The sequence below is a fragment of the Pelmatolapia mariae genome, linkage group LG18 (genome assembly GCF_036321145.2).
Source record: "Pelmatolapia mariae isolate MD_Pm_ZW linkage group LG18, Pm_UMD_F_2, whole genome shotgun sequence".
NCBI classification, from domain to species: domain Eukaryota; kingdom Metazoa; phylum Chordata; class Actinopteri; order Cichliformes; family Cichlidae; genus Pelmatolapia; species Pelmatolapia mariae.
The window spans coordinates 32415122-32428056 of record NC_086243.1 but is presented as its reverse complement, the minus strand read 5'-3'; the positions used below and the strand labels follow the sequence as shown (position 1 = coordinate 32428056).

The following is a 12935-nucleotide window of genomic DNA, read 5'->3' as shown; positions in this document are numbered from 1 at the left end:
TTAACGTGACTCGCCTGAACCTCACACTGTTTGGCTGTGGGTTGCCAGGTTCATGTTAAATGTCACTGTGATGTACGTGAGGGTATCCTGCTGTGTTTGACAAGAAAGTTGTGTTACCGATTACAGCAGTAGAGGTGCAGCTGGACATTATGTTGGGTGATTTTACTTTCTGTCCATTTCTGTTAGTTGTGTTGTGTTTAATGTACCTCAGGCATCTGATAAACTGTCTTCTATATTACAATGTTCCTACAGGCCCAGAATCCGTGTGTGTGTGTGTGTGTGTGTGTGTGTGTGTGTGTGTGTGTGTGTGTGTGTGTGTGTGTGTGTGTGTGTGTGTGTGTAAACCAAGTCTGTAGTGGGATGAAAGTGATTGTGGTTCAGGCAGATGAAGCTTGTCAGGTTGGTTTGACTTGCAAAAATCATAGTCATCACCACAGCGCATGGAGAGTGGCTGTTTTAGCGTTGGCTCTGAGTGCTGTGGAGTTTGCTGCCCCATATACACACAACCACTGCCTGTAAAATAAAGTGGGGTTATTATAAAGGACTGTAGCTGTTGAATGACTATCCATGACTAAATGATGCTTTTTCTCTATTTATAGAATAAAACTTAATCATTGTTGCAATGGTCATTCAATTGTGTGCTTCATTGTGGCTGCTGTATTCTTACAGGGCATGAGCTTGCTGCATTTCAGACAGTTTTGTCGACCCTCGGTGCTCACCGATCAGTGAAAATAGATTTCCCTGATCTGGTCACCTGAAGCACACAGTTCTGTCTTTGAGCAGAGAAGTCAAACCCACCTGCTGTTCTGTTTGAAGCTCGGTGTTAATCATCTAAAGCTGCTCTAGTAGAGTGTATGAATAAAAATGTGGGGCTAGAAAAAGCAAAAGGAGTCATTCTTAACTATTAGTTACTCATTTTTGCTGTTTTGTTTCCCACATGAATCAGGTTTTTCATCACGTCATGCTTCATGCCTCCAGTGGCTTTATATTCTGTTTATTCACTTCTTATTTTTATGATATTGACTTTCACGTGTGATTTGATTCATTGACCAGTTTCAATACATGAGCCAGGGATCCTAAGTCAGTTAGCAGTGCCCAGTGCGCCATCTAGTGGTTGGGTTTTGAATATTTCCCCTGAACATCTCGATGCCATGAGCTGTGTGTGGAACGCTAATATTAAATTTAACATATAACCAAAACTATAAGTGTGATTTAAAACCTGCTGAAGGAATCCATTAAATGAATCTTCTTATGACAGCACTGCTTAATTTCTGAGGCATCTTCATGATTGTGTTTATTTTTCTTTCCTTTCCCTCAGTGGAGAGAGCGGCGCTGGTAAAACAGAAAGCACCAAACTGATCCTGAAGTTCCTGTCAGCTATGAGCCAACACTCGCTGGAAGTATCATCCCGAGACAAGACATCACATGTGGAGGAGGCACTGCTGAAGAGCAGGTAAATTACACCTATCATTACAAATGAACTCCATAATGCTATGGGGTAATGGCTCAATTGCTTTCCTGGTTAATGATCACGTCCTTTCTTCACTCTAAAGTCCCATCATGGAGGCCTTTGGGAACGCCAAGACTGTGTACAACAACAACTCCAGCCGATTTGGGAAGTTCGTCCAGCTGCATTTCAGCCAGAAAGGCAACATCCAGGGAGGCAAAATTGTCGACTGTATCCTTTAAAACCAACTTGATGTTAAGTGGCCTACGCTTCCTTTCCCTGCTCATTTCCTACGCAGGCTTAGCATAAAAGGAGGCCATGCTGTAAGGGGTTAGCAAAATTGCTGTCAAGGGTAAAAATACAGCAAGCAAGAGAGAGCCACAGCTTCCTGTTCATTTATTAGCACAAATCCTTCATTAGGAGCACGAGGATTGTAACATGGATTACAAAGAGTATGTAAATTAGTCATAATAACCACTTTTTAGAATTTAGAATAAAACTGATTTGACTGTTTTTTGATGCTGTTATTCCTTCATCTTTATTTATGTGTTTATGTGTTCACATGTGTTTTGAAAGTTTATTTAAAGGTCCAGCTACAATTCATGCAATGTTTAACTAGCTGGTAAACACAGAATTGATACAATTTTTAATACATTTTAATGCTGGTCTTTGCTTAAGTTGTCCTATTTGAACATTTCTGCAGAATTCTGTTAGCAGTTTTGTGCATGCAGGCTTTTTTTTGACTGTTTTGTGCCTTGACACTTGACACTTTTGTGGCTGCAGACCTCTTAGAAAAGGTGAGTGTTCTTCTTTCTTCCTCCCACCAAATCTGTGATTAGGGTTGAATCAGGAGTGCTGGAGACTGCTGGTTTTCACTTCACTTTGTGAAATATGTTTGTAAAGAAGGGAGGTGCAAGCAGCTCCATGGAGTTTTTTGTTATCTTGTTGTAAAAGCACACCATCTTTGGGTTCAGCTTTAGAAGTTTAAACTAACTAAGGCTGCTGTTCTGTGTGTTTGGTAAAATCTGAAAATTAGCATTAGTTTTGATGTGAAGATGTATATGAACTCTCCTCTTCCTCTGCAGAACCGAGTGGTCAGGCAGAACCCAGGGGAGAGAAACTACCACATTTTCTACGCCATATTAGCAGGAACCAACAACCAGCACAGAGGTGAATGACGGGAAAAAACACCATCATTTAATTTAATAAGCATTTAAGTAGGAAGGTTAACACAGATGAAGTTATGAGTCAGTGCAAACAGACTTCAGGCACAGAAAGAGCAAAAAGCTAACGTGGTTCAAATGTGTCATAGATGTTGTAATTTGTGTGTTTCTGTGTGTCTGCAGAGGCGTTCGGGTTGACCCATCCTGAGAGCTATCACTACCTGAGACAGTCCAGCTGCCAGGATGACAAGACAATCAACGACAAGGGCACGTTTCAGGATGTTCTGGTGCGCGTGATTATGTTGCATTTACTGATTTAAGGCTAAAAGGTAACAGTTATTTGCACTTTACTGTATGTGCTGTGTTCCAAAACATTTGGTTTTTGGTCAAATTTAAAATGTGGCAACAATGTAGAATGCACAGACTGCACATACTTTTCCATTTCCCTCATAGTTTGACATAAATTACATTTTTGTATGGTACTCATGATTCATAATCATAAGTCAGAGTAAGAAACTTTTGATCCTGGTGACTGAAAGCTGAAATTACTGCTGCCAAACCAAAGCATCAGACTTATGGCTTTAAATCAGTCCAAACTTCAAAGAACGCCCTAAAGTCTTTTCAGCTTCTCAGGACGGATTGTGTCTAACAGCAACTTCCACCCAAAAGAAACAAAATCAGCTGGTGAGAATTTCAACATGAGGTCACCAGAGGCGACCTGAGGTTTTCATCCATTCTTTTCTCCTTGTGTGTTTGTGGTTCCCAGAACGCCATGCGAACGATGCAATTTACAGAGGAGAACATCAACGAGATCCTGCGCCTCCTGGCTGGGATCCTCCACACGGGAAACATTGAGTTCGTGACGGCCGGAGGGGCTCAGATTTCCTCCAAATCAGGTAGAGTTTACCCTTCCCCTCCACACATTTTTCTTCATATGGTTACAATGAACTTTAGCGAGCTAATTTATTGTCCTACAAACACATAAGTCTGGCACTGTTGTCAACAAAGTAGTTCTCATGATTAAACTTAACCACGTCTGAAACAAAGAACTTTTTTTTACTCACAAACAAAATGTTTAAAGTGTTTGTTTGGGAAGATTAGAACTAAATACTTCCACAGCTTGTCATTAGTTTGGTTTCACTTTCCTTGAAAACTTTTCATTCAGAGTAAAATATTCAGACTTCAGGGCACAAACACACCGAGGATCTAAGCCATAATTAACATTGTCTCAGCATGTTAAAACTTTAATTTCTGACTGTTTTAAACTTTCATCTGCTTTCACTGTGACTTCACTTTTGGGTTGATTAAAGGCTAATGCATTTCAAGGTCAAAAGCCAAATGGAAAGGATGCTGACGACAGTGATCATGGTGTGAATGGGGACCAGTTAAATAAACATGATGTGTAAAGTCTGGTTTCCTACACTTAAAATGACATTTTACGTCCAAAGTTGTTAACGGTGTGTTTCATTTGTTGGCAGCACTCAGCTGGACATCTGAACTCTTGGGGCTGAACTCGGATCAGGTTGCCGAGGTCCTGACGCACCGGTCCATGATCCTCAGGGGCGAGGAGATCTCCACACCACTAACTGTGGAACAGGTCAGTTGTACTTTAAACATCCCAGATCAAAGCCATCCCACCAAATAAAAATGGCTACAGATAAAAATAACAGCCATGTTTTGATTATAATGGTCCTTCCTTGTTTAAATGTAGGCCTCTAATGCATGTGAGGCCAAATAAAACTGAATCTCAACACCTTGCCACAGCCATGAGTACACTGATACAAAACAGAATTAGCAGTAAAGGTGATAAATATGAGACAGAAGGAAAAACGTAACGCGTACCCCATGACTCAAGGAAAATGACTGGTCTAAAAAACACTGTTAACATCATTAATTAACCATTAACACTATTTGTTAAGAAGAAGTTTAGTTAGAATGTTCGTTCAGTATAAACTGGCTTTGCTGTTCTTGGTGACAAATGCAGTAGGACCAGTTCTTATTGGTTGAAAGAGTACTTCATCAGCTTAATAATATTCATGGAATCAGGTGGATGACTTACAAAATCTACATATTATAAACACTAGATAAATATGTGCAACAGAGATAAAAAAAGAAAATATCCTGACTTTCACGTCTTAAGTAGTCATACTATCTACTGCATCCATCCCATAATGCATCTCCACATGAAGTATTGCTGGGTTATTCATTTAAACCTTCAACCTCACAGAGAACAATTCTTCACTAATTTTAGCCTGAAGCAGGTTCCGGCTGTTTAAAGTGAAGGCAAAACAAAACAAAACACACCCAAAACCCAAACAGTGTTTCCGGCTATTCTCTGCTGTTATTGCTTTGTGATGACTGAGGCCTTTGGGGGGGCTGAACTTATTTCCTCAGTTTATCAGTCTGTAGGGGGCTGGGTTTGAGTCAAAAGCAGGTTGTTTGTGCCTTTTTTCACTAATTCATTAATGGAGGTAAAATAAATTAAAATAAACGTTACTGGGACCTGAGAGTTTTGTTGCTCTTATGTTTCTCTGAATATGTTAACATGGAGGATTAGGACTGTGTATCCTACTGGTTATGGTTACCTCCACAGTTTAACTGTCTGTCTTACATTTTTCTTTACATCTAAAAAACTTTTTTTCTCTGTACCCAGTTTCTGGTCTGTACTGCTAATGACAGAATCTAAAAATGATCGCTTCAATCAACTAAACAGGAAACCAAGAAAATATTTAGTATAATGGATTATTCTTACTTTTCATGAAGATACATTTCTGTCACTTAACATATTGATTAATTGACGAGTTGTGGCAGTGTTTATAGTAAAAATATTAAGTGAATTAATAAGAAATTAGAATAAGAGTTAAAGTCAGAAAATGAGGATGATGTTAATTTTCCAGGTAGTTTCAGTTTATTCATTCATGACCTTCTAATAAGTTTCAAGCCACTAATTAAAGACTTGAGCTGAACACCAACAGTGTTTGTCCTGCTCCTCTGCAGGCGGTGGACTCTCGAGACTCCATGGCCATGGCACTTTATTCTCAGTGTTTCAACTGGATCATTCGCAAACTCAACACCCGCATCAAGGGCAAAGAAGACTTCAAGTCAGTCAGCATCCTGGACATCTTTGGATTTGAGAACTTTGAGGTATGTTTAGTAAAATTCCCCCTTAAATTTGTCAATATAATGACCAAGTAATATGTGGTCTAAAGGGTTAACTCAGGAAAGACCCACCGCTGAGCAGTCTGTGAGTCCACTATGACATGAGAATGTAATATTCCCTCTGGGACAAATAAAGTTTATTAACTGTAACTGAGTTCAATTAAATTTCAATCGCGTGCTAAAGCACATTCGAATAAACTCAGCAGTAAAACGATATTTCCCCTCCCCAAGAATTTTAATCATACTTTGCTTTTAATCAAGAAATCGGTAAATAACCCTCAGGGATTCCTCGTTTTCCAGTTCATTAAGTCTTCGTCTTTGTTTTCTATGTCTGATAACCGCCTGATTTTCCCACAGGTCAACCGCTTTGAGCAGTTCAACATCAACTATGCAAATGAGAAGCTTCAGGAATATTTTAACAAGCACATTTTCTCCCTGGAGCAACTTGAATACAATAAGTAGGTGGAGGTTGTTTGTTCGTGATGCATCGATTTGTTTTGCACCAAAAGTCTGTGATCTAGTGTTACTTTGCTGTTTGTTAATACTGCTTTCAAAAGAAGACAACTGTAAAGTTTTCAGGCCGTCCAGGTCAACTCTTTGATAGTTATGTTACGTTTTAATACATTAATTAATATTAATGTATCACATTAATATTTTAGACTTTATTTTAACATTATCCAATTAAACAAAAGATCGACACATATTACAGAACAGATTTTGAGACTAGAAAAGTAGAAGATACTCCTAAAGATTTTATTTAGTTAGTGTTACAACAGGAGGTGCATGCAAGGAAGTCTTAAATGAAAATTGGTGAAAAGAAAAGAATCCACATATTATTAATGTAGTTTTTGCTAATTTCTTTAAGTGGCTCGTGGTGCTGTGAAACGGTGCCACTTTCAGCCAAGTATTTGTTACTATTATAAAGCCACAAAAAATGCTTACCACAGAAACATGTTTTAGCCTACATCTCCGCAGAGCTTTGTTTATTCTGGTCTATCTCAGAATATATTAGAAGTTTGTTCAAGTTGATGCAATGTCATTCAAACAGATGGGAGATATATATGCAATAAAGCATTTTTTTTTCTGATTGTGAAGCTAACTTTATGTTTTTCTGCTAAGCTAGGAGAGCAAACAAAACTAAATGTGTTACACAAAGAAAGTTTAAAAATTAAAATTAAAAAGGGAATATGTAGGATTAATTTAGCTAGCAGTTACAAATGCTGAAGGTATTTTTATTCGATATAGCTGGTTGAGATGGTAATAGATATATTATAGCATTTTTTTTGGTTGGTGATGACTCTTTATTAGTTGCTAGCTACTGTTTTTCAAAAAATGTTTTGAATATCAGGAAATTGTGAAGTCATGTTATGTGTGAAATAAGATTAAAGTTTATAGGCCTTTAATATGACATAAGCTTGTTCTTAACGCTGGGTTAAACAGTGCTTTGCATCAGCTAAGCTATCACAGAAAATCTTTGCAGTTTGTATGCTGCCAAATAATTTACATATACTGAACAAAACATTTCATATCCACTCATTTTAAAGAAAAGTAGGTTGATGGGATCAATAGGTTGAGGGAAATCAGCATAATCTCCCAGCACCTCCATTTATCCATGGTTTGTATCTGTTCATGTTTGTCTTGAGGGTTTGTTTTACTGGGAGTAACCCAGAGTAGCACAGTGAACTAAAGAAAAAAATCTTGTCTTATGAACTAAAAAACTAAGTTTGATCTCCACCAATCTGTGCTTTGTGCTATTATGTGAAGCATCTCTATGAGAAGAAGTCAGGGATGAAAACATGCTGGTGCAGGTGACACTGGCAGAGGCCCAATGAAAGACTAGAATGACTCATTAAACCAGATGTACTTTCATCCCTGCCTTTAAATGTGTCCATTATTAATTCGCTCTACTAAATCCTTTTATTTGTTTTCCTGCTGCTTCTTGCAGAGAAGGCCTGGTTTGGGTTGACATCGACTGGATGGATAATGGAGAATGTTTGGATTTGATTGAGAAGGTATGCAGATGATTCAAAATTTGTGAGGTGGCAGTCGAATACTGTTGTGTCAGTGATTAAAAGAAGTATTTCTACGATCTCTTGCAAACAAATATTTCCAAAAAGTGCAGTTGCAGGTAGTATTAGTTATTGATTTGACCTCATTGAGACAGTGGTTATATTGCTTGCGTGGTGGTTATATTATTAATTTAGTGGTAGACTGATACTATTTTACAAAAGCAAGAAAAAAAGCAGTGATGAGATCAGAGTAGACAAGACTTGAACAAGAAGAGCAGTGTAGAGTGTAGAGACATTTAAGATGATGATGATATAAATCATGGTGATGACTGCTGATGGTAATTAAATCTGTTTCCATAGAAACTGGGTCTTCTGGCACTGATGAATGAGGAGAGTCACTTCCCCAAAGCCACAGACGACACCTTGCTGGAGAAACTCCACAGCCAGCACTCAGTATGTCGCGCTTTACTTTGATTCACTTTGGCAGCTGGAGCTTCTTCTTTTAACTGTTGGAAAAGAGTTCAGTCCCATCGTGTATCTACTTCCCTCTTCTTCTTTTTTTTTACATTGCTTTAAAAATATAAGGTCTATAAAAGTGGCCCCAACTATCCTTAGAGTCTTAAAAACTTTGCTGTTTTCATTTTCACTTGTGAGGGATCTTAGTTTTTTAAATGCATGCTTTAATACTGCTAATACCTAGTTAGCACTACAGTTAATTAATAAACGCAGACTCCTTTATGTTGGGGTGAAACCCAATTTTAAATATTCGTCAGACTTCTGCGATAATGTTCAAATGAATTTCGATCACTGCCTCAAATTTCACACAACTTCACATCTACTTTCTCCGTTTCCATCTGATAAATAACTGGTAAAGTGGGAACTTCCCAGTGTGTCACGTTGCATGCTGTGGTGCAGCTTCACGTCTAATGTTTCAGCTTCTGTTGCTGAGAGGATATCGATCGCTTCGAGCAAATAGCGCTGCTCATTTCTTGGCGTTTGGCTGTGGAGCAAGCAGCTTGATTTGATTTGACTTAACATTGATGTCATTGCAAGTAGTAAAGAGGAGTAATACTTTGAGTGAGTGGGAGCTCTTTTTTTAATGTTGCTAAATATTTTCTTGGCTGTGCTTTTAGTGCAGCTTTACAGCCTTGTTATAGAGGATTCAGAGCCAGTAAATGACTCTTAGATATATTAAAACCAGATAGAAGAGTGTTAAGTGGAGACTCAAAAAGCAACGGTGGGACTTGATTTGTAATTTTTAGCATTAGGAACAAATATTTCCCTCAGTTTTATGCAGGTATGACCTCAGATACCATAAAGCATGTTTTCTCCTACAGAAAAACCCTTTCTATGTGAAGCCACGTGTTGCTGTGCACTACTTTGGAGTCAAACACTATGCAGGAGAGGTGAGACCATAATATCTGTTTCTGTTTATTGTTTTTATTGTTGTGTTTTTGTGGTTTTAATGGAGCAGCAGATTGATTTAAAGTGAAGCCCCAAAGCAAATCATGTGTCCAGGTGCTATTCGGCTTTTTATTTGCTCCAGTGAAAGCCTCTCTCTGACGCACCGTTGTGGCTTGGCACAGGTGGTGTATGACGTGAGGGGGATGCTGGAGAAGAACAGAGACACCTTCAGAGACGACATCCTGAACATGCTGAGGGAGAGCAGGTAGGCGTGTGGCCCTGCTTTGCATTTTTGCATTTCTATTGTTGGATCACACATTTATTTATTAAAATAAGGTTGGAATTAAATTATCTTTCAAAAGGAAATGGGCTCATATTTGTTTAAGTTTTCACAAAAATTTAGACTCAAAAGCATTTTCCCAACCTTTCTACAGCTAAGCTCAATAATAGTTTAAGCTGCAAAGCCCCTCTAAGTGGCCTCTCTTGTTTCCTTCAGTTAATTTTTTTTTTTCACACCAATAATCAAAAACTGAAAACTAGAAATTGGACAAAAATTGGATTTTTCAAATTGATTGATCAGAACTGACTTTTATTTAACCTTCACTTTGTTGTCACCTAAATAAGAGGGGCTGGCACTGTAAGTATTAACTAGGGTGACCAGATCCCAGCCAGCTAAATGTGGGGCAAACACTGTTTGTGAGGGAGAAAGTGAGACATGTCAACAATGCAGAGAGTTTATTTCAGTGTTATATCAGCTTCTGACTGATTTTAGGGTTTCAGTTTGGATGTATTTAGAGATTAAATGACATTTCTGAGCCACATCTGACACGTTTAGCAGATATACTGTAACATATTTCCCCCCGTGTGAAATTGAAAAATGACTCTAGCAAAAAAGGCAAAAACTTTATTTCTCAGAATAAACAGTTGCTTCATTTCCCATCATATTCAACAAAATCTGTAAAGCTAGAGACTTTTTGTGATTTGTTTTTTTCCCTGATGTGTATGGCATTAGACAGGCTGACCTTCTAGAATAAAAACCCTTCCTTTCATATATACTGGGAAAAAGCTAAACTTTAGAAAAGCACTTGTTCTGCAGAACCACTTAAAATGTGGGACGGAGGCGAAGCTATAAAAATGCTGTTCAGTCCCACATAAAGATGGTCATCAATAGTATTAAATTTGACTTTTACGTAACAACACTGCTGTCAGTTTATTTCATTTTTGCATTTGCACTGCGAATTTCACATCACACTAATTCCAAGTATTTGCTTCTATTTGTCAGGTTGGACTTTGTCTACGATCTGTTTGAACACGTCCTGAGCCGAAACAAACAGGACACTCTGAAGAGCAGCATCAAGCACAGACGGCCCACAGTCAGCACCCAGTTTAAGGTAAGTCGCAAATAAACAGTGTGTTTACTTTAAAGTCTTCCTGAATCGTTCTCTAGCAGTGCTGAATGCTGCAGCTGGCGGTTCAGACACAACAAAGTTTGCCAATTGATCTGTTTTTGGGAAAGTTGCACAGGTGTGTAGAAATCACCAAAAGCTATTTATTAGCAGCAGTGGGAGTTTTGCTACAGTGGCACAATTTTTAGTAAGAGGCAGTAAAAGAAAGAGTGATAATAGGAAGAACTGCATTAGGAGCAACAGCAGAAACATTGCTTAACTAATACCTATTAAATAATGTGCAGTTGTTGTGGTAGCAGCAGCGACTACTTTGGAAGCAATAGAGAGTGCTTGAGTAAAGTAGTTTTTCCAGATAAAGCAAAAACGTGACTTGGAGAATTAATGTTTGCGATAGTAATTAAAAGATGGAATATGGAGATGTAATTAAAAGAAGGAGACGCTATGATGTCACCATTGTATAGCAAAGTTGTCTCTAAGTCTCTTAAAGTGATGCTGTCATGATGTTTTGTGATCTGACTGAGAAACAGACACTGCATGCTCATATGGTAGCATATACTGCTTCATCATGAGCTTTACTCTGAGTGGGCCCATCAGTAACAAAATGGACATTGTGCTGTAGTGAGTAAGACTTCAAACTACAGATTGAGATAACAGACTCATCAGGAAATCACTTAATGGTGTAATAAATCAATTTAAAAGTAGGGTCATTTTTGCATAGAATTCTATACAAAGATTTATTTTTGCAGCCAAAGAGTCTCCCCCTGCTGGCCATTAGAAAGAATGCATGTTTGAGGTACTTTCTCATAGGCTTCTCTTTGCAGACCAGGAAATTGCATTTCATTTTCATATACAGTCTGTGGTTATTACAGCATCAGTAGTTGTTATAATAAAAGTTTGAGCTGACATAGTAACAGAAACAGTGGTTGTAGAAGCAATGTTGTACAAGATGTAATAGATTAGATTAGATTAGATAAAACTTTATTAATCCCTCAGGTGGGTTCCTCTGGGAAATTCGGTTTCCAATAGCACAGCACCGACAGAAGTTACAGAATGTGAGCAGAATATTATATATGTACACATATATAAATACAGAGACATATATAAATAAAATATACAAAAGGGGTAAATAGAATAAATAGGAATAAGAATACAAGGGAATTGCACATTTCAAGTATTGAAGTCTATTGCACCGTTGGCTATTAACAAAAAGTATTGCACAGTGAAGTGAAGAGGCACTACAGCTTAGTTGTTCCCCCTCCTTTGTCCTCCTGTTTCCCCTCCCTTTCCACTCCAGAGAGGAGTTAAACAGTCTGATGGCGTGTGGGACAAAGGAGTTTTTAAGTCTGTTGGTTCTTGTCTTTGGGAGAAGCAACCTGTCACTGAACAGACTCCTCTGGTTGTTTATGGCCGTGTGCAGAGGATGCCCAGCATTGTTCATAATGTCCAGCAATTTTTTTAGTGTCCTTTTCTCTGCCACTGTCACCAGAGTGTCCAGCTTCATGCCGACCACAGAGCCAGCCTTCCTGATCGGTTTTTCCAGCCTGGATGAGTCCTTCTTTGCTGTGCTGCTCCCCCAGCACACCACAGCATAATAATACTATAAGGATTGAATGAAATGTATAGAGAGTCGTTATCTCTGTAGTAGTCGGTAGTTTCTGCACATGTTCACACACCTTTAGTACTGAATGTGTTGTAAATGTTTGTAAAGATTACAAGTTAAAAAAAAAAAAGGTCAAAGTGCCATAAATTTCATCATCAGACGGCGAATGCAGTTCTTCGTCCTGTATTCGTGTACCCTGCTTGTAGTGGAGCTCACTCAGTAAGGATACCAATTGTGCCTGCATCCTCAATGGTGGAACAGGAACAGCTCTGTCTATAGTGCCTGACCCTCTCTGTGTGCTCAACTGCAAGAGAGAATAATGCTCACCTAAGCAGTTGCAGTAGTATCTATGGTGGATACAGGTCATAAAGAATTAGCAGTTGTTGCAGTAAAAAGTAGTAGCTGTAGTAGACGGCTGTAATAGTGGCAGTAACTAAAGTGTTTACACCCATTTATTTTCTTACAGGACTCTTTGCACTCCTTGATGGCCACGCTCAGCACTTCCAACCCATATTTTATCCGATGCATCAAACCAAATACACACAAGGTGAGTGCTCACGAACACACACAGCTTTGCCTCGAGCACACATTAGCACATCTAGATGTTGGGCCGTGGGGAAGTCTGTGTGGGATTGTCATTTAATAATCAAACAATCCTCCCCCACCAACGAACCGCAGACAGGAATGAACAGTGTATGGCCCTTCTGGTGACCTTTCACCTCCAGTTGCTTAGCAACAGGCAGGAGA

The 12935-nt window shown here is 38.7% G+C and overlaps 1 protein-coding gene across 1 annotated transcript in view; it reads left to right on the top strand.

Moving 5' to 3' along the window:
• The window catches only part of myo10 (myosin X), a 127276-nt gene that overhangs the window by 81109 nt on the left and 33232 nt on the right, over positions 1-12935 (top strand). Inside the window, exons 5-19 of the mRNA XM_063462149.1 lie at positions 1319-1453; positions 1554-1678; positions 2231-2244; positions 2533-2617; positions 2794-2897; positions 3377-3506; positions 4089-4207; positions 5608-5754; positions 6127-6227; positions 7715-7781; positions 8139-8231; positions 9116-9184; positions 9365-9447; positions 10465-10573; positions 12655-12735. Coding sequence (XP_063318219.1) covers positions 1319-1453; positions 1554-1678; positions 2231-2244; positions 2533-2617; positions 2794-2897; positions 3377-3506; positions 4089-4207; positions 5608-5754; positions 6127-6227; positions 7715-7781; positions 8139-8231; positions 9116-9184; positions 9365-9447; positions 10465-10573; positions 12655-12735 — 1462 coding nt within the window. The remainder of the gene's footprint in view (positions 1-1318; positions 1454-1553; positions 1679-2230; positions 2245-2532; positions 2618-2793; positions 2898-3376; positions 3507-4088; positions 4208-5607; positions 5755-6126; positions 6228-7714; positions 7782-8138; positions 8232-9115; positions 9185-9364; positions 9448-10464; positions 10574-12654; positions 12736-12935) is intronic.